General features: G+C 41.9%; 1 protein-coding gene across 2 annotated transcripts in view; it reads right to left on the bottom strand.

Annotated features, from left to right (window-relative positions):
- The window catches only part of LOC126284492 (keratin-associated protein 16-1-like), a 306,103-nt gene extending 282,513 nt beyond the window's left edge, over positions 1 to 23,590 (bottom strand). For both annotated transcript variants that reach the window (XM_049983455.1, XM_049983454.1), the window contains exon 1: positions 23,483 to 23,590. In XM_049983455.1, the coding sequence (XP_049839412.1) occupies positions 23,483 to 23,561 (79 nt within the window). In that variant the 5' untranslated portion in view covers positions 23,562 to 23,590. The remainder of the gene's footprint in view (positions 1 to 23,482) is intronic.
- Positions 23,591 to 25,479: the final 1,889 nt, after the last annotated feature.

Raw genomic sequence — 25,479 nt, 5'->3', positions numbered from 1 at the left:
AGGGATGTTCATACAGCTGTTTTCATATCACTCAGTACCGTACAACCAAGAACCCTGGTAGAAGCACAGAAACAAAAACTTGTCGCAGGTTTCAACATGATCTCGTGAACTGCTGTAGCATGCAAGGACTCTGTGCATGAAATTCACTATGACTGTACGACAAGTTTCCACATTCAGTTCGCTGGCAACTCGTCGAATTTCCTCCTTCAAGTCATGGATGTTTCGCGGTTTATTGGGATACACCGTTCAGTAACGGTGAACCCGGAAAAAAAGTCACAAGGAGATATGTCGCATGACCTTGTTAACCATTGATGTCCAGCATTGTGCAAAAAGAGGGAATCCGTGAACTGCTCATGGAGCAATTCAACTGTTTCACGCGAAAGATGGCAGGCGGCGCCATCCTGCTGAAGTCACAACTCTTCAGTGCCCATTCCGTCCAAATAAGACCGCAAAAACTCCCTTATCATCGTACAGAATTGGTCTCTATTGACTGTCACAGCTCGTCCTGCCTCATTTTCAAAAAGATATGTGCTGAAGACGCCATCCGAGCAAAAGCCGCACCAAACTGTCACTCGTTGTGCATACGTTTCCATTTCTGGGTCCATGCAACGATTTTCTGACCGCCAGACACGGCAGTTCTGCTTATTTACAAAACCATTTAAGTGGAAGTGTGCTTCATCACAGAAGATGATTTTGTTTGCTTTGCTGTCGTCCTCCATGACCCAGTCGACAAACTGTCATCTCTTCTGGTGATCCGTCACTTTCAGTTGCTGCATCAACTGAATTTTATAGGGCTAGTAATGGAGACCATACAGGAGAGTTGTCCGTACTAAAGGAACGGTGACGAATTGATTTCATTGGTTTAACAGCCACGCTTTCAAATGATGGAGTGCAGCAATCAGTCGTCCTTTTCTTGCAAATTTAGATTTCGGCTAGTTCCTAGCCATTATCAGTGCACCATTTCATAGTATCAGCGCATGTTCCAGTACGTCAGTGTCCTGTTGTTCCGGCTTCTGTCACAGTTCTTTCAAGAGTACTAAAGTTGTAGTCTTGAAATAACTGTGACAGAAGCCCGATCAACTGGGGACTGACGTACTAGGACGTTCTTTGGTACTATGGAATGGTGCACTGACAATGGCTAGGTACTAGCCGAAATGTAGGTCTGCCGAACGAAACCAGCAGGAAAAGGACGACTGATTGCTGTGTTCTGTAATTTAAAAATCATAAAACAGTCGTTGAGTACACCCAGGTTCCTAATGGATGATAACCCAACAGCCACACTGTCACAAACCACTGCAATTTCTGCTCACTTTGGCAAGAACGACGACACCAAGAACTTTCAAGGTTTACTGTTGAACCCGTCCCAAAGAACTTAAATAAGTCTGCGAACTTTTGATTCATTCGGTGCATTACGCCCTAGAATTGCGCGAAGTCGCCTGACAGTTGATGCATAACTTTCTCCATTCTGATAAAACGTTTCCACGATCAGCACAAGTTGCCTACAAATGAACTGCTTCATGGTTAGGCACCGAATGTGAGAAATTCAGACTGAGTCAACAACTGAAATGTTCCTGGAAAGAGAAACGAATCCAAACGATATCACCAACCGACAAACAAAATTTTACCAGCCGTTTCAAAACCGGCGCTCTTTTTAAACCATCCCTTGTAAGGGGATTCCTCAGTGTGGGCTAACGAAGCTTTAGGGAATGGTACATCTACAGGACAGGTAGAAAATAAAGAAATTTATCTAATCGTTTCTACATACTGTAACACGAAGAGTACATCAAAGGAAGTGCAGGAGCCTTAGGAGTGTACAGGCTGTGAAAATTAGCCACCTCTGGCAGCGGTAGCCGATCTAACTTCACTGGGTACCGAGTTGAACTGCGATTGGATGATAGAAGCGCGTACATCAATCCATGCAATTTCTTCTCTGTGCCAGAGTTCATCGATTTTGGTAAGCAGCGTGTGGTGGCGTAGTATACCTCTGTAGCGCATCGCCGTGTTTGCAGTGGCAGAGATATCTGGAGAACATGCTGTCCCAGGTCCCTATGGGCAACATGCTATCGGTCTTAATTTTGTTTCAAGTGAACGTTAGGGAGTTCTTGATTATAGGGCGCAGCCGCCACCGTTATAAAGTCATGAATGTAACGCCTACTGTCTATATTACCGGCTATGACTACCAGAGGGGATAGTGTTATCTACCCAATGACGACCAATACGACCACAGTAGGTAATAGGCCAGTATGACGATGACAGGTTCCATGTGGCAACGTACGCCCATTTCTGAGGCTTCACGCGTAAGTACTTCGATCATGAGTCTGTATGCAGGTCTGGTACTCGTCTGGAAAGAGGATATGGTGCTACTGCAGAGTCCTATGTCGTCATTGGGCTCGCCGCTGTTAGCGTACCTCTCACTCTGCCTTTGCACCAAGGAAAGTGACATCAACTGCACCTTCCTGATGATCCCTCATGCTCAAGTCGTCCCCGCATTGTCCGTATGGGTGTCTTGCTCCCAAAAAGCTCTTTTCCTGACTCAGGATGGATGGCCTCAGAGTGCTATCCAGCACGTCCAAAAGGCAATACCCTCCCCCTCAGGCTCTTTCCTATCGGACCAATGAGATCCTGCTGTCGACTGTGTATAGCCCCCTTGAACCCATTTACTTCATATTCTCTTGAAAGTTGTGAGATCCTGACAAACTTGAACGAATGCTGTAAATCGCATCTCAAGTCCTGGTGGAGATGTGCGACCTTAAAACAGTATCTATGAAATTGAATTTAAAAATGCTTATGAGTCGCGTTAGTAATACAAATCCAAATGTACTGAATCCTTTGGTGTGCTCATTAAACCTATCGGGGATAGCCCATCATCAGATGCTCAGGTAACAATGAAGACAAGTGCAAATAATGCAGTACAGCTTTACCAAAGAAATGAGGTTATATAAACCTCAAATGCAACTAGTTGTGCACAGTTTTGTAAAACATAAGTACAAAGCTTCTGAGATCACGATGTGGAATGACATGGACGTTGAATAACGTGTGTACAAATGACGGGCAAACATGTGCTGTCGTATACCAGAAATAGACCTAAACAGCAGCTGATTACCGTTACAGTGACAAGTCACCACTAGCGGAGCCATAAAGTAAACTCGTGATACTACAGGCCAGCACTTCTCATGACGTGTAAAACAGAAACCTTAATATGAAATAACAGAAGCTCAATCATCGTTAATGAGCAAGAAAATCAACTATAAAAACAATATAATAGTACAAAACATTCCTTCTACAACAACGTCATATAGAACCCCATTCAGTATGATTACTTCATAATTTCAGTAGAGGACATCACATCCAATACAAAATTAATTTACATAATTATTTTTCAATTAAACAAAATTAATTAAATCAATTATTTCGTTTTCACTAACACAGTTATGCAATGACCACTTGTAATTTTACTAGCGGAACTGGTTTTCTTAAGCCATATTACAGTCGTAAAGACGAAATGCAACAGTATGTGTATTTTATGAAACTTGCACTTTTGCACTGCGTCTACTGCAGACTATGTAGAACAAATATTCTGGGGGAAATGAAAGAATTATTGTAATTAATTTTCCATAGAAAAATTTCTGTTTAACATGGCATCAGAAGTGCTGTCCTCTAGTGGTAAGAGTTTATATTATGGTTCCATTAGAGGTGCCTCATTACCGTAAAGGTAATGAGCTGCTGGTTAGGTCTACTTCTGGTATATGCTAGCATATACTTCCTTAGCATTTTTACAGGTATTATTCAACGGCCTTGTCAATGCACATAGTGATCTTAGAAGTTATGCACTCACATTCTTCAAAACTGTGCACAGTAAATTTCATTTGTGATTTATGTAACCTCATTTCAATGGTAAGGCTGTATTGTATCATATCACTATTTGCACTTGTCTTTACCATTCGTTACCAGGCCATCTGATGATGGGCTATCCTCAAACTGCGTCATGAGCATAATACAGGATTCAATACCATCTGGGTCTGTATTACTTATGCGACTTACCAGCATTTTTAAATTCACTTATATAATGATCAAAGGTTTCACCGAATAGTAAATCACATTCTCTATTGGCCATAGTCCTGCAGTTGTCAGTTTTCGATATGTTTTCTCCAGCTGATACAAGACATAATAAAATCTCCTTAGAAACAAGTTACATCCATTTTTTGTGAATGGGAAACTCACTACATACTTTTTCTTTTATTTTCAGAACACAGATTGCATTAAGCTCACCAATTTTGTACATTTTGGGAGGTTCTTAATCGTTTGCTCGCCTCGTTGGTAATTACTACTCTGTTTTTCGTTGACGATTTCTTTCAGCATTAGTATTTTTGATGATCGGTTAGGTGAACTTCATTAAGCTTGCTTTTAAGGCTAAGGAAAAGTTTGAGGTCCTCTTGTGAACGCTCACCAGTCGACACGAAAAGAGTGAAACCAGACCGCGTACAGACACTTCCACAGTCAAAATGTTAACAGTAAATTGTTGATGTACTCTTAACAAAGTTCCTGACTTTACTGCCCCCAGAGAAGTTGTGCTCTCAAATTATTCTCAAAACCGAGAGTTTGCTGAAACTCGAAGAAGAAAGCGCTTAAATATTTAGCAAGACAAGGCTCATATATCTAAAAGACAGATTAGACGCCGTAAGAGAAATATTGTAGCACTAAACAACAGTTCCTCTCTCGAGGTCTGAATTGAGTCAAGCTGTGAAGTTATCTGTACACAACAGGCCTAAATGAGCAAGTTAATTGTCACATGTTTTTATTGGCCACCGATTTCTACCATAACAGTTGGAGAATCGCGCGAAGAAAGCCTATAGCCAGTAGCGTGAAAATACTCCGATACTTGGTTGAAGGTGACTTAATCTATTGCGTATACACTGGAATGTTCATGGATTCATTCCACGTGGTACACACAATGTTGTTGGGGGTGTCAGATAAGCTGATAAGGATACCCGTCAGATGCTACAAATTCTGTCCCTGTTGACCTACAGAGATGGAAAATTCATTATAAGATCATGTGAATTACAGGGAAAAATGGCCACGTAGTGGTTAACGACTTTGTAAATGAAAATTGCTAGAGGTGACGCACTTCAAGCATGAAAGTATAGGTGTCGCTCCTCACACGGGCATATTAATAACAGGATCCGTCAAACTACAAAAGTAAACTAATGGCCACTGTAACAATATGGTTTATTGCCAAAGGAATGAAGTGCTTTGTTCACTGAATCAAAAATACAAACAGTTAATAAGCGGACAAGGATCTGCAAATATGAACTATAACCGTGGCACAGGTGAGTGGATGCATAAAATAAATATAAAACAATGTCACGAATATGGCCATTGATTGTGGAAAAGGTTAACGAGTTAAAGAACGGCAGCGTAAAAGTTGTAAACAATCACAAGTAGTCTTGCCTAAGCACGTAGTGGTTGTAACTAGCTGGCTGTAAAAATTAGATCAGCAAACACAAACCTTGACATACATTAATTGACTTCACGTACGCCTCATTGTGGTGGATAAAACAGGAGGTCATACTTATCACTCAAAAGATGTGCTGTAGGAGCGGCTGATAATTTCAGCTGACATCTGTGACCTCCTCTAAGTCACAGACACATCCGTCTGCAGCTCTAAGACGTCTCAAGAAGAAATGCTCTCTGCGCTGCCTCGATGAAACTTGTTCTTCTCACTTCGTCCTACGAAACTTCGCTAGCTATGCCAGCTTAAGGATCTCACCAGCCAATTGGAGCAGACATTGAAATTCCAGATTAGATTAGATTGGATTAGGTTAGATTAGTACTTGTTCCATTGATCATGAGTACGACACTGATGATGTGGAACGTGTCAGGTTAATAAAAGGTGTCTATACAAGATATTACATTACACAAAATATTACATGACACTCAATATGTTCAAATTTTTTTTGGTGTGGGGGGTTGGGATATTACCCAGTTACTATACCCAAAAATTTAGCTAATGAGTAGAAGGAGTTGCCATTAAGAAATTATTTTAATTTCCTTTTAAATGATATATGGCTTTCTGTCAGACTTTTGAGGCTATTAGGTAAGTGACCAAAGACTTTTGTGGCAGCATAATTTACCCCCTTCTGAGCCAAAGTTAGATTTAACCTTGAGTAGTGAACATCATCCTTTCTCCTAGTGTTGTAGTCGTGTACACTGCTATTACTTTTGATTCGTTCGGATTATTAAAACAAATTTCATAAGTGAATGTATATATATATATATATTTTGTGAGGCTACAGTAAAGATTTCTAGCTCTTTAAATAATTGTCTGCAGGATGATCTTGGATGAGCTCCAGCAATTATTCTGATTACACGCTATTGTGCAATGAACAGTCTTTTACTCAATGATGAGTTACCCCAGAATATGATGCCAGACGAAAGGAGAGAATGAAAATAAGCGTAGTAAGCTAATTTACTCAGATGTATATCGCCAAAATTTGCGATGACCCTAATAGCATAAGTAGCTGAACTCAAATGTTTCAGCAGATCCTCAGTGTGTTTTTTCCAGTTCAACCCCTTATCAATGCATACACCTAGAAATTTTGAATATTCTGCCTTAGCTACCGATTTCTGATCGAAGTCTGTATTTATCAATGGTGTCATTCCATATACTGTGTGGAACTCTATATACTGAGTTTTGTCAAAGTTTAATGAGGGCTCATTTGCAGAGAAACACATAATGATTTTCTGAAATACATCATTTACAATTTCACCAATTAATTCTTGTCTGTCGGGTGTGATAGCTATACTTGTGTCATCGGCAAAAAGTACCAGCTTTGCATCTTCGTGAATATAAAATAGCAAGTCATTAATTTATATTAAGAACAGCAGAGGACCCAAAACCGAACGTTGTAGCACTCCAATCTTGATTGTTCTACAGTTCGAGAAATCACCAGTTTTTTGCATATTATTTGAACTGTTTATTTCAACTTTCTGCACTCTTCCAGTTACGTATGATTTAAACTATTTGAGCACTGCCGCATTCATGCCACAGTACTTGAGCTTATCTAGAAGTATTCCATGATTTACACAATCAAAAGCCTTTGGTAGAGCACAAAAAATCCCAACGGGTGACTTCCGGTTACTCAGAGCATTTAATATTTCATTAGTGAAAGTATATATAGCATTTTCCATTGAAAAACCCTTCTGGAAACCAAACTGACATTTTGTTAAAACTTTATTTTTACAAAGGTGTGAAGCCACTCTACAATACATTACTTTTTCAAGAATTTCGGTTAAGGCAGTCAGAAGAGAGATTGGGCGGTAGTTGTTGACATTAGACGTATCCCCATTTTTAAGCAGTGGTCTAGTCAGTGGTAACTTAGTAGAGAAGCTTAACAACTTCCCACTCTTGCAGGCACCAGGAAGGTGCATGTCTCCTTTGGTATGAGGAAGAAGGCAGAAAGGCTTTCCCACTAAATAACAGATTTTCAGTGATGAACAGTCAAGAGACATCCTGATACACATGGATGGGAACTCTCTCCCACTGCCAAAACAAATACTAGGGCCAAACGGTGAACCCTTTACTAAAGTTTGAACAAATACTCAACCTGGCCTCGTATGAGCTTAACGGCTGCTCCCACACATTCGTGGCTCCATGTTCCCTTATGTCTTTCAGATTTCTGTCACTGTTAAAAATGTTTCCTTCCACTTCACGTACAAAGCGTTTCTATGGCACGCAGGCTTTCCTTACTCTACAACACTGGTCAGCCAGGTCAACGGACCGTTTTCCTGTGTTTTACATGCTTAGAGACTGGCTTCCAGCAGAAAACATCTTTACAGCTCGCCATTCCCCAAGTAAATCTTCCTTTACACGAGCCAACAAAAGCCCCAATGTCACCGTAATTACACAACTGCATCACCCCTACCATAGGACAAGAAATGTAGAATTAAACATAGTATCAACTATTGACAGCTGGTATCATTACGCTTGCATTATTCAGCCAGTGTTTGAGATTTCACTTCACTTGCTATTCCAATGTGCACGTTCGACAACCCACATGTAAAGGAACTATTTTATATCTTTAAGCTACAAACAGGCCTAATCCGACAGTGCAAGTATGGAGACAACGATTGGTGATCACGATGTCATAATAGTGACGACGTTTACTAAAGTTCTTAAGTCCATCAAGAACACTAGAAGAGTATTTTTGGTAGAAAGAGCAGATAAGCAATTGTTTACATCTCACTTAGACAATAAATGGACATCATTTGGTTCCAATACGATGCTTGTAGATGAATTAATAGCAACTATTAAACTGATTATTAAACTGATTGTAAGTTGTCGTCTAAGGAAATACGTGCCAAGTAAGTGGATTAAGGTGGGAATTGATCCACACACAAAGAGGCGAATATGCTGGTCTTTAAAAGGCTCTACGGAAAAATGGGAAACCAGCCGCCTTAATCCACATTCCGAATTCCTTACGAAAAATTTCGGAATGCGAATGCATTCACACTGTTGGTACGCTGATCATTCTAACTTCTTTTACCCAGTCTCTCTCTGCAGGTAAGCCTTCATTCTCAACATCACACTCCCACTGCCACTGTTATGTCTCTCTCCTACTGTATCCGTTTTCTCCCATTGATGTACAGTATACTCCACTGCCTTTGTTGTATATGCCACTCTCCCACTGTCCTCTTTTGCTCCTAGTGATTTACAGTGTGTCCCACTGCGACTGTCTCCTCTCTCATTTACATAGTCTTGTTTAATCTTTCTTTCCCATTGCCATTGTTTCCCCATGTGTTGGAATCTCAAAACTTCTTGGGGGGTTCATGTTAGTCTTACATTTTCTCCTGTGCTATGTGTTACTTAAAGTTCGCCAGCTGAGAGGGTCCAGACCACAAATTCTGTGTGTGGTCTCCACTCATCTGACTCCTCTCTCTTTTACTCTGATAGTTTCTACCTCCATAAAACTCTCTCTTTTTCCCTTACTGACACTGTCTTTTACTGACAATCACTATCTTCTCTTTCTTTGGCTTCCACTGCTTTTGTCTTCATCCATCTCTCTTTCTCTTTCACTGCCACTTTTTCTCTGCCACCACTACTTCCACCTCTCTCTTTCTCTCCCTTCAGCACTGTCTCCTCTCTCTTCCATCGTCACTGGCTCTCTGTTGCTCTCTTCCTCTACAAAAAGGCGCGAATATGTTCATATGCCAAATTTTTTTTACAGGGAACTGGAAATGAGGGCTGAAATAACTAGTTCCTCACTTTTCTGTCAGAGCCTTTTAAAGAGGAGCATATTTGTGTTTCTTGTCCTTCTACAAGAAAATATTTCAGCTGTTTCCCCTCTTTTTCCTGTTATAGCAGGGTATGCTACTTACATAAAACGACTTCTGGAGGATAGTAAAGTTTTGACGGTTTATTGAATACTTCAACACATTTAAGTACTTTGACACATATAAATTTTGAAATAAGTATGCATAATATACACTACTGGCCATTAAAATTGCTACACCACGAAGATGACGTGCTACAGACGCGAAATTTAACCGACATGAAGAAGATGCTGTGATATGCAAATGATTAGCTTTTCACAGCATTCACATAAGGTTGTCGCCAGTGACGACACCTACAACGTGCTGACATGAGGAAAGTTTCCAACCAATTTCTCATAGACAAACAGCAGTTGACCGGCGTTGCCTGGTGAAACGTTGTTGTGATGCCTCGTGTAAGGAGGAGAAATGCGTACCATCACGTTTCCGACTTTGATAAAGGCGGATTATAGCCTATCGCGATTGTGGTTTATCGTATCGGACATTGCTGCTCGCGTTGGTCGATATCCAATGACTGTTAGCAGAATATGGAATCGGTGGGCTCAGGAAAGTAATACGGAATGCCTTGCTGGATCCCAACAGTAGTAGGGCAACCTTCGTATGACGCCACTCTGCATTGTTGCCAAATTTATTCAAGATGGCGGCGGTGACATCATCCAAGATGGGGGTGTGTAGACATAGCAACAGTGCATGATGTCATACAAGATGGCGGCTTTTGGCAGGAAAATAGGCCAAGTGGGCTAACTCCACTATCCGAACCCTTCAGAAAAATGGCGGGAAATTTGAATTTTGGCAGGAAAATAGGGCAATTGGGCTATGTCCACTAACCTAAGCCTCCAGAAGAAAATGGCGGGAAATTCAGATTCCAACATAATAATGCCTGCAATACCGTACTTGTCTTTATTATTATTCATTTTTATTTATTAAAATTCATTACTATTTTTTATTATTTATTACCATTTATTATTATTTCTTTCCTTTCTCAGACGTTATGTCTGGTAAAAAATGGAAAGCGATGCAGACCTTGATCAAGCGTGACTTCCTTTTAACTGTGTGGTATATGTTACATTGCATTTAGGAACTTTCGGGTAATTGAACAGGTATCAATAATTACAGATTTCTGTAGTTGTATATATAAGTTTGGATGTAGCTGTGTTGCTTTGATGTACTGGTGGATATTGTGTTGTATGACTCCTGTAATTAATAGTATAATCGATATAATGTTAACTTTATCCTGATGACACATGTCCTTGACTTCCTCAGCCAGTTAGATGTATTTTTCAATTTTTTCTTCTGTTTTCTTCTGTATATTTGTTGTATTGGGTATGGATATTTCGATTAGTAGTGTTAATTTCTTCTTTTTATTGGTGAGTATGATGTCAGGTTTGTTATGTGGTGTTTTTTTATCAGTTATAATGGTTCTGTTCCAGTATAATTTGTATTCAACATTCTCCAGTACATTTTGTGGTGCATACTTGTATGTGGTAACGTGTTGTTTTATTTGTTTATGTAGTATGGCAAGTTGTTGATGTATTATTTTTGCTACATTTTCATGTCTTCTGGGGTATTTTGTATTTGCTAGTATTGTACATCCGCTTGTTATGTGATCTACTGTTTCTATTTGTTTTTTGTTATTATTATTATTTTTTATTATTATTGGCCTACCTCCAATAGAAAATTCCCATCACATTCAAATTCCAGAATGATAATGGCTGCCAAACCATACTTCTCTTTATTATTATTATTCTTTATTATAATTCATCGTTTATTATTATTTATTTTTATTATTGGCCTACCTCCAATAGAAAATTGCGCCAAATTCAAATTCCAACACAATAATGTCTCAAAAACTGTACTTCTAGTTATTATTATCATTGACTATCGTTTATTATTTATTCAAGATGTCCGAGTTCTGTGGGAAGAAAGCCATTTGTGTTACATCCATAACAAAATATGTCACAAGTTCAACACCATTATCTATCACACATACGAAATAGCTCACATCCTATGAACTTTCGCGCCCATTTATCCTTTCACTGCTAAGCTATGAAAATCGTGGCAAATAATAAAGTGCACTTAAGGAAACCATCGGCTCTGTGTGTGGGTGGATGGGGGGGGGGGGGGGGGGGGGGCAGGACAACATGCAGTCATTGTCGTAGTAGAATACGGAAAAGGAGTGATGCTCACTGCCTTTTGGACGAAGGGAGGAAGCATTTCCGAAACGGCTACATTTGTTAGCTATTCGTGTGCAGGCATGGTTGAAGTTCACCATACATGGCGAAATGGCACTATCGAAAACGAGCACCGAGGAAGTTGGTGCACCATGCGGCATAGATGGTAAAGATGGACGAATGCTGCGGAAATGTGTACACGTTGCTGTTGAGGTCCTGACCTACTACATGAACCAGTGTCTCCTCAACGACTCTTCAGCGAACGTTGCAGCCTATGCGCTTCCACAGCATACGTCTGGTTCATGCACTCACGCTCACTGCTGTTCATCAGCGACGAAGGCTGGAATTTGCACTCCAATACCGGAGCAGGACGTCTGCTGAGTATCGACATGTGGCCTTTGCAGATGAATCACGTTTTATGCTTCAACGGACAGATGGCTGTTTTGGAAAACAAGACACCCTGCAACAATTGTCGAAAAGGCCCAGGCCGGAGGGGGAGCGTTATGATCTGGGGGAAGTTTTCGTGGCATTCCCCGAGCGATATCGTCGTCGTGTGTGGCCTATATGCCTCTGTACGAGCCCTAATCTCCCTTATCTTATCTTTGTGGTCTTTCCGCGAAATATAAGTTAGCGGCAGTAAAATTCTACTGCAGTCAGCCTCAAATGCTGGCTCTCTAAATTTCCTCAGTAGCGATTCATGAAAAGAACGCCTCCTTTCCTCCACAGACTCCCACCCGAGTTACTGAAGCGTCTACGTAACACTTGCGTGATGATCAAACCTAGCAGCCCGCCTCTGAATAGAAGCATGTCCTCCCTCAATCTGACGTCATAGCGGTCCCAAACGCTTGACCAGTACTCAAGAATAGGTGATATTAGTGTTTTATAAGCGGTCTCCTTTATAGATAAACCACATCTTCCAAAAATTCTACCAATGAACCGAAGACGACTATCCGCCTTCCCCACAACTGCCATTACATGCTTCTCTCACTTCATATCGCTCTGAAATGTTACGCCCAAATATTTAATCGATGTGACTGTGTCAAGTGCTACACTACTAATGGAGTATTCAAACATTACGGGATTCTTTTTTCCTATTCGTGTGCATTAATTTAGATTTATCTATATTTTGAGTTAGCTGCCATTCTTTACACCAATCACAAATCTTGTCCAAGTCATCTTGTATCCTCCTACAGTCACTCAATGACGACACCTTCCCGTACACTACAGCATCATCAGCAAACAGCCGCACAAGGAATATGGCATCCGTCTGATACTCTTCATCCATGGTTCGCAAGATATCATGTGAAAAAAGGGCGAGTTGCGTTTCGCAGGAGCAATGTTTTCTAAAGCCGTGCTGATGCATGGACAGCAACTCTCTGTCTCAAGGAAATTCATTATATTCGAACTGAGAATATGTTCGAGAATCCTGCAACAAACCGATGTTAAGGATATTGGTCTGTAATTTTGAGGATCCGTCGTTCTACCCTTCTTATATACAATCGTCACCTGCGCTTTTTTTTCAGTCGCTAGGGGCTTTACGTTGGCAAGAGATTCGCGATAAATGCAAGCTAAGTAAGGAGCCAATGCAGTAGAGTACTCTCTGAAAAACCTAATTGGAATCCCATCAGGTATAACGGATCAATACAAATATGTATGTATCCTTAGAGATCACGTCAACCCCCGCATTAAGTTTGTTTTTCCTAGGCACGATGAAATCATCCAGGAGGACGATGCAACGTGTCACCAACTTGTGCTGTGCATGTGTGGTTCGAAAGGCAGCAGAATGAGTTTGCCGTTCTCGTTAACCAACAAACTCAGTGGATTTAAACCCAATCGAGAGTCTGTGATACCACCTCGATCAGACTGTTCGCGCCGTGGATCTTCATCTCGGAAACATAAGGTAGCTGTCTGTGGTACTGCAGTCGGCAAGGTTCCATAACCCTGTCGGTACCTTAGATAACCTCATCCACTCTTTCCTGCACTTCTCGCACGTCTTCGCGTCAAATGTCGTATTAACGTGACTGGACAGTAAATAAGAATTATACAGAATACTATGGATAGAATTGCTTCAAGGAATCAGTTTATGTGTCAAGTTTATTAACTGACACTATAAAAGTTCAGTTCTTTTACCTTGGCGGCTCGCGCTTGCCCGTCCAGACGCTGGAGATTGCCGCGTTGCCAGTTGCACACGACGCACGCGTCAAGAGAAGCAGCGCCATAGTATAGCATAGTTCGCAAGCTTACGTTTAGAGGGGGAGCGCGCAGTTCATGAAGTAAAGCCACCACGGCCGCACTAACCCTGTCGCTGCTACAAAGACGTGCTCCCTGCATTCTGCGCTGTGCCCGATTTTGTCACTGCACTGCTCGCCTGTGCTGACACATGGCGTTCCGACTGCTTTGGCACTGTTATCATTCGATTCCACAAAAACTATTTGGCCCAAATATTTGATTTTTACACATCTTCTTGACTGATACCCTCTCCCCATAAATGACTTAATTTTTTTCGATGTTCAACGCAGTTATTATGCAGCATTAAATGTACTAAACCATTGCACCAAATTTTGAAGAGTTTGCAGAGGTAAAAGTCCATAGAGTATACTTTCCATATGGTCGATTTTAGTTGCTAGAATGTCGAGAATGAAATGTGGACAAGATACCTAAATTTCATATAAAATTTACTGTATAACAATACCTCATTTAATTTAAGTACCACATACGTGTCGTATGTAATATTAAGAAATATTCCATCTTTTGCGATTGTAACAAAAGTTTTATTTACACTGGGCACTTCTGGCTTTATTTTAAAGCACTTCAATCAATCAAAAGGAAGTAGACAAAATTCAATAAACATAACTGTGGACTTATAAAATCATTAGGACTTAAATATATCGTCTATCAGTGAATTACTCTGAGCTATGTCAAATATAATATTTGTATGTGGCACACACAAACAGCATTTATTTGCTAAAACACTGATCATCCGACGCAAACGTTGAATATTGTGTTACCGAAGCACAAAACTACGAAAGGTGACTTGGCAATGCAGGAGACAAAATACTGTCCACTAAAGATGCTTCAAAAGAGAGAAACGTGTCTGGTCTAAATAAGTCGCTTATTACAGTTGCAGAAGAGGGATATATTTCAATACCATTGGTAAAACTGCGACTGTGAACCAAAACAAGAAAGAGAACATGAGTACCATTGTGTATGTGCCATACCTTTCATTGATGGAAGTGCTTTAAAATAATGCCAAACGCGCCCGGTGTAAATAAAACTTTTATTACAGTCGCGAAAGACGGGTTATTTCTCTATATTACATACGACATCTATGTGGTACTTAAATTAAATGATATATTGTTATACAGTAAATTTTATATGAAATTTAGGTATCTTGTCCACATTTCATTCTTAACATTGTGGCAACTAAAATCGACCATACGGAAAGTATACGCTCTGGACTTTTACCTCTGCAAACTCTTCAAAATTTCGTGCAATGATTTACTACATTTAATGCTGCACAGTAACTGCGTTGAACATCGAAACAAAATTTAGTTACTTATGGGGGGAAGGTATCAGTCAAGAAGACGTGTAAAAATCAAATTTTTGGGCCAAATGCAGCAGCGAAAGGGTTAATGAAGAGACAAAGCACTAGAAATTTCAAAAAACGAATAAAATTCGTGAAGTAAGACACCTCCATGTTGTTTTTAAACAAAGAAAGTATTATGCACCACACAAGGGTTGAAAACGTAACGTTTTGCTTTGTAGCCCAACACCTTACCCGTTACGCTAACGTAACTTCTCGGCTTGTAAATCTCAATGAGGACTCTAACACGTCACGCAAAATACTGACACACTGTTGGTATGACTATGAATTACTCATGCTTCGTCGAAGTGCAATAGGAAATAATCAATTACCGCCGTTCTTTATTGCGAAAAAGCGGTTCGTGAGATTGATACGAACACCTTTCCTTGCTATCGCCTGAATTAGGAGTCTTATTGCTTGTTTGGTTTAATTATTTAATATAAAAATAAGCAATTGGTATAAAGAATTTATTTCCAAACTTTCTATAAAAAAAATTCTGCTATCAAGAAATTGCTTTTGTTCTATCACTTTATTTATGACTGAACGTTTCTAAAACTGGAGACACTCGACCATGCTCTGCACTGCAGTCGAGATCTGGCAACGTTGTTCTCTGTTCATTGGGTGACTGTGTTTTGTGACGTCAGATACGCAGAACGAACCTAAACTCGACCGCCAGCATAAATGACGCGCACTTTAGTACAGGGAAGAATCTGTGGCGCTATTGGAGAAAGTGCTGCAAGCTTTTTCGATAGCTAGTCACACTCAGTTTGCAGAGATTCATAATTAGGCGCAAAAAAAATCGAACATATTGAACATGTGAACGATACCATTAACTAAACATGTCATCACACGAGCAGACATTTTGCCTCTACATCTACATCAACATACATACTCCGCAATCACCATACTGTGCGTGGCGGAGGGTACCTCGTACCACAACTAGCATCTTCTCTCCCTGTTCCACTCCCAAACAGAACGAGGGAAAAATGACTGCCGATATGCCTCTGTACGAGACCTAATCTCTCTTATCTTATCTTTGTGGTCTTTCCACGAAATATAAGTTGGCGGCAGTAAAATTCTACTACAGTCAGCCTCAAATGCTGGTTCTCTAAATTTCCTCAGTAGCGATTCACGAAAAGAACGCCTCCTTTCCTCCAGACACTCCCACCCGAGTTCCTGAAGCATTTCCGTAACACTCGCGTGATGATCAAACCTACCAGTAACAAATCAAGCAGTCCGCCTCTGAATTGCTTCTATGTCCTCCCTCAATCCGACCTGATAGGGATCTCAAACGCTGAAGCAGTACTAAAGAATAGTGTTTTATAAGCGGCATCCTTTACAGATGAACCACATCTTCCCAAAATTCTACCAGTGAACCGAAGACGACTATCCGCCTTCCCCACAAATGACATTACATGCTTGTCCCATTTCATATCGCTCTGCAATGTTACGCCCAAATTTTTAATGGACGTGACTGTGTCAAGCGCTACACTACTAATGGAGTATTCAAACGTTACGGATTTATTTCCTATTCATCTGCATTAATTTACATTTATCTATATTTAGAGTTAGCTGTCATTCTTTGCACCAATCACAAATCCTGTCCAAGTCATCTTGTATCCTCCTACAGTCACTCAACGACGACACCTTCATGTACACCACAGCATCATCTGCAAACAGCCGCACATTGCTATCTACCCTATCCAAAAGATCATTTATGCAGATAGGAAACAACAGCGGACCTACCACACTTCCCTGGGGCACTCCAGATGATACCCTCACCTCCGATGAACACTCACCATCGAGGACAACGTACTGGGTTCTATTACTTAAGAAGTCTTAGAGCCACTCACATATTTGGGAACCAATCCCATATGCTCGTACCTTAGTTAGGTGTCTGCAGTGGAGCATCGAGTCAAACGCTTTCCGGAAGTCAAGGAATATGTCATCCGTCTGATACCCTTCATCCATGGATCGCAAGATATCATGGGAAAACAGCGCGAGTTGCGTTTCGTGGGAGCGATGCTTTGTAATGCCGTGCTGATGAATGGACAGCTACCTCTCTGTCTCAAGAAAATTCATCATACTCGAACTGAGAATATGTTCGAGAATCTTGCAACAAATCGCCGTTAAAGATATTGGTCTGTAATTTTGAGGATCCGTCCTTCTACCCTTCTTATATACAGGCGTCTCCTGCGCTTACTTCCAGTCGCTCGGGACTTTACGTTGGGCAAGAGATTCGCGATAAATGCAAGCTAAGTAAGGAGCCTATGCAGTAAAGTACTCTCTGTAAAACCGAATTGGAATCCCATCAGGACCTGGCGATTTATTATTTTCAACCCATTCAGCTGCTTCACAACCCCGGGGATGTCTATCACTATGTCCTCCATAGGGGAATCTGTACGAGACTCAAATGGGCCCGCATCTCGTCGTCGTGCGGTAGGGTTCTCGCTTCCCACACCAGGGTTCCCGGGTTCGATTCCTGGCGGGGTCAGGGATTTTCTCTGCCTCGTGATGGCTGGGTGTTGTGTGATGTCCTTAGGTTAGTTATGTTTAAGTAGTTCTAAGTTCTAGGGGACTGATGACCATAGATGTTAAGTCCCATAGTGCTCAGAGCCATTTGAACCATTTGAACTCAAACGGCGGTATGTTTGTAAGATCCCCCTGCGTGAAAGATTTCTCAAATGCTAAATTTAAAATTTCAGCTTTCGTTTTGCTGTCTTCCGTTGCCAGGCCAGACTGATAAGTGAGTGACTGGATGGAAGCCTTCGACCCGCTTACCGATTTTAAGTAAGATCAGAATTTCCGTGGGTTTTCAGCAAGATCTTTTGCTAAGGTATGACGGTGGTAGTGGTTCTATGCTACGCGCATCGCTCTTTTTACAGCAGCACGAATCTCTACTAAGTTTTGCCTGTCCTCATTCTCCCGATCTTTCTTGTACCGCGAGTGCAACTGTCTTTGCATCCTGAGCATTCTCCGAATTGCGCTGTTATACCACGGTGGGGCTTTTCCGTCAGTAACCCACTTTTTCGGCACATACTTCACCAATGCGTGATTTACAATGTGTTTAAAATTTGCCCATAATTCTTCCACGTCCATCGTACCGGAAGTGTATGAAGTCGATTCATTTACTAAGTGGGATGCTATCAACTGCTTATCTGTTCTTTCTAGTAAGAATACTCTCCTAGCCTTCTTGACCGACACTTTAACTTTTGTAACCGTAGTAGTAATTAGAACATCATGATCACTAATCCCCGTCTCAACACTGACACCGTCGATGAGGTCTGGTAGGGCGACAGCTCTAAAGCATTTCCATTACGCGTTGGCTGTCGATTTAGCTGCTCAAGACAGTTTTCGGATAATGTGTTGAAAAGTAACTCACACGACGGCTTGTCTGTACACCTGTAATGAATCCATAGACATCCGAGTCTATACTAGGTAGGTTGAAGTCGCCTCTGACTAATATAGCATGATCCGGGTACTTCTCCGATAAAGATTGTAGACTCCCTTTGAATGAATCTAGAACTGTCACGGTGGAACCTGGTGGCCGCTGATAACACCCAACAATTAACTTTGTTTCTCCTATCCCTGTTAAACGTGTCCAGATAACTTCACAGTCACGCTGTACTTCGACCTCAGTAGACACAATATTTTTGTCAACTGCAATGAAGACACCACCTCCTACGGTGTCTAATTCTCTTTCCGATACACGTTCCAACCCTCACTAAATATTTCAGGACTTGCTATCTCAGGGTTCAGCCAGGTCTCAGTCCCGAGAATAATATGCGCGCCACACGCTTACTGGAGGGCAGTAAATTCAGGAACTTTATTCCGAACACTCTGAAAATTTACTGCTAATATCTTGATAGTTGAAGTGTCTTCACATTGAGCGCATCCTGATTTCCCTGCCTGCACGTCGACTGGTGAGTGTTCACCAGGACACCTCGCACTACTGCCTAGCCTAAAAAAAAAAAAACCCTGCGCACGCCACAAGTACTCTGCTACCCGAGTAGCCGCTTCCTTTGTGTAGTGCACCCCTGACCTATCTAGGGGCGTCCTACAATTCCCCACCCAATAGCGCAAGTCTAGAAATCTGCGGCCAAGACCGTCACAGAGGCGACGAAGTCTCTGGTTGAGCCTCACATAAGTAAAATCAGTGCCATAAAAAACTTCGCAAGGTCTCGAACTGAAAAGCAGTTCAAGTTATTTAGTAGCTCCTGTTCCTTTTATCGGTGATTTGTACAGAATCAAGCTTTAAATTGTGTAATTGTGTTGCTTCAGAGTATCAGTTTAAGAAGCGCACTGAACAGTCCCAAGAAAAGAACTAGCCAGTGCAAGGATTTTGTATCATTCTGATATAAGTCAAGGTTTTGTCCTGGCCGGTAATGTATCAAACGTTGGTTTGGATGCAGACATACCTACAGATAAGACAGATGGGAGAGAAATAAGTCGTATGCATGATGGCGTTCACATATGTCTTTTGAAAGTGAAACGATCAGACTAGAAGCTGTGACAATAGTTCGGCAATTTAAAAGGTGCGTAGTGACTTGACCAAAGAGAGAGAGAGAGAGAGAGAGAGAGAGAGAACAGATCGCTAAATGTAAAAAAGAGTAGGTTGATGTTCAAGTAAAACATCAGCATGTTGCCATATTTTTTGCTGGGAAAGTATATTCTCTAAGACAAAAGAAAAAGCAACGCGCCATGAAGGAATTATGCGAACGGAACGGTAATCGATAGATGTGAGATGAAATAAGCGTATGGCATTTATTGGCCAGAGTATCCAATTCGGGATTCGGCCGCCGCATTGCAAGTCTTTTTGGTTCGGCAATTCGGCGACTTGCGTGTGAGGTACATGTACAGAACAACAAGTGATTAAAATTTCAGAAATATTCGATGATTTGTTCAAGAGAAGAGCTTCACATACTGAGTAAGTCAATAACGTGTTAGTCTACCTGTGGCCCTTATGCAGGCTGCTTTTTTGGCTCGGCACTAGTTTACAGATATTTTGGATGTCCTCCTGAGGACATCGTTACAAATTCTGTCCAGTTGGAGCGTTAGATCGTTAAAGTGCCGAGATGGTTGGCGGGCCCCGACCAAAATGTTCTGCAGGTTCTCAGTTGGGGAGAGATCTGGAGACCTGGCTGGTCAAGGTAGGTTTGGAAATCACGAAGACAAGCAGAAGAAGCTCTCGCCGTGTGCGGGCTGGCATCGCCTTACTCAAATGTGGGCCCAGTGGGGTTCTCCGTGAAGGGCAAGAAAACGGGACGAAGAATGTCGTCAGAGGATCGCTGTGCTGTAGGGGTGACGCGGATGAGAAACAAATGGGTCCTGCTATGGAAAGACTATATAGAGGAGCGACAGCCAGGTTGGTATCCCACTGCTGTCTGGGGCGACTTTAGCAACGTCTTCGCTTTGGAATCTCACTGTCTTTCTTGATGGGTCCCTCTCGGAACTGAGGCCTGATGAACAGAGAGAACGTATATGGAGATACCCGGACAGCGCTAGGGTACCAACCTGACTGTTGCCCGCCATATGGTCTGACAACTAAAAGTGGTCTACATCTACATCTACATTTACACTCCGCAAGTCACCCAACGGTGTGTGGCGGATGGCACTGTACTTGCCACTGTCATTACCTCTCTTTTCTGTTCCAGTCGCGTATGGTTCGCGGGAAGAACGACTGTCTGAAAGCCTCGGTGCGCGCTCGAATCTCTCTAATTTTACATTCGTGATCTCCTCGGGAGGTACAAGTAGGGGGAAGCAATATATTCGATACCTCATCCAGAAACGCACCCTGTCGAAACCTGGCGAGCAAGCTATACCGCGATGCAGAGCGCCTCTCTTGCAGAGTCTACCACTTGAATTTGCTAGACATCTTCGTATCGCTATCACGGTTACAAATAACCCTGTGACGAAACGCGCCGCTATTCTTTCGATCTTCTCTATCTCCTCCGTCAACCGGATCTGGTACAGATCCCACACTGATGAGCAGTACTGAAGTATAGGTCGAACGAGTGTTTAGTAAGCCACATCCTTTGTTGATGGACTACATTTTCTAAGGACTCTCCCAATGAATTTCAACCTGGTAGCCGCCTTTCCATAGCAGGGCCCCTTTGTTTGTAATCCGCAGCTCCCTTGTAGCATAACGATACGTCGACGATATTCTACTCCCCGTATTGTGGCCCATCCTGGGCAAGATGAAAATTTCTACTGCTTGTTTTCGTACTCGCCAAACGCTCACTTGACCAACAACCGATCTCTTCCCAAGTAAGAACGCTTGGAGCTTTCTGGACGGGGCCCTCCAACCACTTCGGGATTTTGACGGTCTAACGAGCCAATTCCACGTAATTTGGCACAGTATCCTTCAGGAGGACATCCAATAACACTATCAACCACTGCCTAGCCGAATAACTGCTTGCATAAGGGCCAGAGGTGCACCAACGTGTTACTGACTTGTTCCATTTGTGGAGCTCTTTCTCTTATTTAATATTTCTGACATTATTTGTAAATTTACAACATATCTACCGATTAGGTTAGATTAGATTACATTTACTTTCATTCCATTTGATCCGTAGTGAGGTGGTCCTCCAGGATGTGGAACATGTCAGAAAAACAATAACACATGGCAAATATTTACAACTAAAGCAAATAAGCAAATGTACCATTCCACATGTCCCAAGAGGAATTATCGTCATTTTTTAATGTACAGTATATGAAAGTCATTTTACAAATACTAATGCACTGAATTTAAAATAGAAAAGTTTTTTTATTTATTTATAAGGTAATAAACGCGTAATACAACTACTATAATACTTATTTACAATGAACACATTACTGCACTGAAATGATGCAGAAGTTAGATTGTACTTACACACACACACACACACACACACACTTATTTACAATGAACACATTCCTGCGCTGAAATTGTGCAGAGGTTATATTGTACTTATATACACACACACACACACACACACAAATCAGTTGGCTCTACTGAGAAATTCATCAATGAAGTAGAAGGAGTTGGCCACCAATAAGTCCGTTAGGCTTCTCTTAAACTGAATTTCATTGGTTGTTAAGCTTCTTATGGCTGCTGGCAAGTTATTGAAAATGTGTGTTCCTGAATAATGCACACCTTTTTGTACAAGACTAAGTGACTTTAAATAATTGTGAAGATTATTCTTATTTTTCTTATTGATTCCATAAATTGAGCTGTTGGTTTGAAAAAGTGATATATTTTAATGACAAATTTCATTAAGGAATAAATATATTGGGGAGCTGTAGTTAGTATCCCTAGTTCCCTAAACAGGCTTCTGCAGGATGTTCTTGAGTTCACACCACATATAACTCTTACTGCACGTTTTTGCGCCCAGATAACTTTAGATTGGCTTGATGAATTGCCCCAAAAAATAATCCCATATGACATTATGGAATGAAAGTTAGCATAGTATGCCAGCTTTTTCATTTTTATATCCCCTATGTCTGACACAATTCGCATTGCAAATAGAGATTTGTTAAGACGCCTCAGAAATTCTGTGGTGTGCTTCTCCCAGTTGAATTTATTATCAAGCTGTAATCCCAAGAATTTAATACTGGCCACTTCTCCTATATGCTTGTCATCGTATGTTGCGCATATACTCGTGGGACGCCCCCTTACAAGTTCTGAAATGCATGTAGTGTGTTTTTTCAAAGTTTAGTGACAAAGAATTGGCTAGGAACCACTGATTAATGTCCACAAATATTTTATTACCTTATCTTTCTAAGACTACACTTGATTTGCTATTTATTGCAATGTTTGTATCATCGGCAAACAGAACAAACTTGCCATCTGGTAATGTTACTGATGAAAGGTCACTGACACACACAAGAAAAAGTAAGGGCCCCAAAATGGAACCTTGTGGGACCCAACATGTAATTAGTTCCCAGTTGGATAATGCCTGATAGCTCGATACATGTCTCTTTCCTAATAACATCTCCTGCCAGAGATATAAGATTTGAACCATTTTGCAGCATTTCCTGTTGCACTATAATATTCTAATTTATTTAAAAGGATATTGCGATTTACACAGTCAAATGCCTTTGACAGATCACAAAATATACCAGTTGTCTGCCATTTTTTGTCCAATGAAGTAAGCACATTTTCACTGTAAGTGTAGATAGCCTTCTCAATATCAGAACCCTTTAGAAATTCAAACTGTGACTTTGACATTCGCGACCCGTTTGGGTAATCCCTTCGTGGTGCGTTGTTTTGGAGTGTAACTTACGATCCATTTCACATGCAAGTAATTAAATAGCTGTTTCACAAACGGTACTCAAGAACAGATGTTTATTGGTCGTCAGGAAAGCAAACAGAAGAGACGCCAGAATGCGCTGCAGCCAGAAGTCGCCGCCTTTTACGCACCCGTACTGTGGTAGTCTGTCGACGTCGAAGAGGCCGCGAGTAGGGCGAGGAGCAAGGAAAGCAATGCGCGGCCGAACATGTTGGTGGCTGCGTCTGTCCTCTCCGGGCGCTCGCTGACTGCTGCATCAGCCGCCCGCCGGTCCCTTAAATACCCGCTGCGGCCCCGCGCTGACGAGGTGATCCCTAGGTGGAGGTCGGACACAGCCCGCGCAGCAGTTCCTCAAAGGACGAAGGATGGTACCCGGATACTCGATCCTACCTACAGGCGAAACCTGATGCTCAACTAGTATATTGACTGTTGTTGTTGCGGTCTATAGTCTGATTAAAATTACACTAGTAGTCATTAAAATTGCTACACCACGAAGATGACGTACTACCGACGAAAAATTTAACCGATAGAAGGAAGAGGCTGTGATACACTTTTCAGAGCATTCACACAAGGTTGGCACCAGTGGCGACACCTACAACGTGCTGACATGAGGAAAGTTTCCAACCTATTTCTCATATACAAACAGCAGTTGACCGGCGTTGCCTGGTGAAACGTTGTTGTGATTCCTCGTGTAACGAGGAGAAACGCGTACCATCACGTTTCCGACTTTGATAAAGGTCGGATGGTATCCTATCGCGTTTGTGGTCTATCGTATCTCGACATTGCTGTCTGCGTTGGTCGAGATCCAATGACTGTTGGCATAATATGGAATCGGTGGGTTCAGGAGCGTAATACGGAATACCGTGCTGCATCCCAACGGCCTCGTATCACTAGCAGTCGAGATGACAGGCATCTTATCCGCATGGCTGTAACGGATCGTGCAGCCACGTCTCGATCCCTGAGTCAACAGATAGGGACGTTTGCAGCAGCATGGACTATCAGCTCGGAGACCGTGGCTGCGGTTACCCTTGAAGCTGCATTACAGACAGGAGCGCCTTGCGATGGTGTACTCAACGATGAACCTGGATGCAAAAATGGCAAAACGTCATTTTTTCGAATGAATCCAGGTTCTGTTTACAGCATCATGGTGGTCGAATCCGTGTTTGACGACATCACGGTGAACGCACACTGGAAGCATGTATTAGTCATCGCCATACTGACGTATCACCCGGCGTGATGGTATGGGGTGCCATTGGTTACACGTCTCGGTCACGTCTTGTTCGCATTAACGACACTTTGAACAGTGCACGTTACATTTCAGATGTCTTACGACCCGTGGCTCTACCCTTCATTCGATACCTGCGAAACCCTACATTTCAGCAGGATAATACACGACCGCATGTTGCAGGTCCTGTACGGGTCTTTCTGGATACGAAAAATGTTCGACTGCTGCCCTGGCGAGCACATTCTCCAGATCTCTAACCAATTGGAAAAGTCTGGTCAATGGTGGCCGAGTAACTGGCTCGTCACAATGCGCCAGTCACTACTCTTGATGAACTGTGGTACCGTGTTGAAGCTGCATGGACAGCTGTACCTGACGCCATTGAAGCTCTGTTTCACTCAATGCCCAGGCGTATCAAGGCCGATATTACAGCCAGAGGTGGTTGTTCTAGGTTCTGATTTCTCAGGATCTATGCACCCAAATTGCGTGAAAATCTAATCACATGTCAGTTCTAGTATAGTATATGTGTATAATGAATACCCGTTTATCATCCGCATTTCTTTTTCGTGTAGCAATTTTAATGGCCAGTAGTGTAGTTCATAGTTCACACTTATCGTGATGGAGGTGTCTCCCTGCAATATAAGCGCTCAACGTCATGCCTGAACTGTTCACCATTGGCAAACTGCCACAGCAAATGGTGAATTAACTTCTGATTCTTTCTCTGGCTTTTTTTTCTAGGTCCGGTCCTTTTATGCCGCACAACGAAGGTAACGAAACACGCACATTTCGTACACATCGCTAGCGAAAGATTATTGGATTCTTTCGCACAAGAAGCGCTTCGGCTTCACATATTTAGTTATCATCACAGAGACGGTCCAGTTTCATACGTCGTTGTAACTGGTTGAG

Source organism: Schistocerca gregaria, chromosome 8 (genome assembly GCF_023897955.1).
Source record: "Schistocerca gregaria isolate iqSchGreg1 chromosome 8, iqSchGreg1.2, whole genome shotgun sequence".
Classification (NCBI taxonomy): Eukaryota; Metazoa; Arthropoda; class Insecta; order Orthoptera; family Acrididae; genus Schistocerca; species Schistocerca gregaria.
The sequence above is the reverse complement of the archived record's forward strand: the minus strand, read 5'-3'. Positions and strand labels throughout refer to the sequence as shown.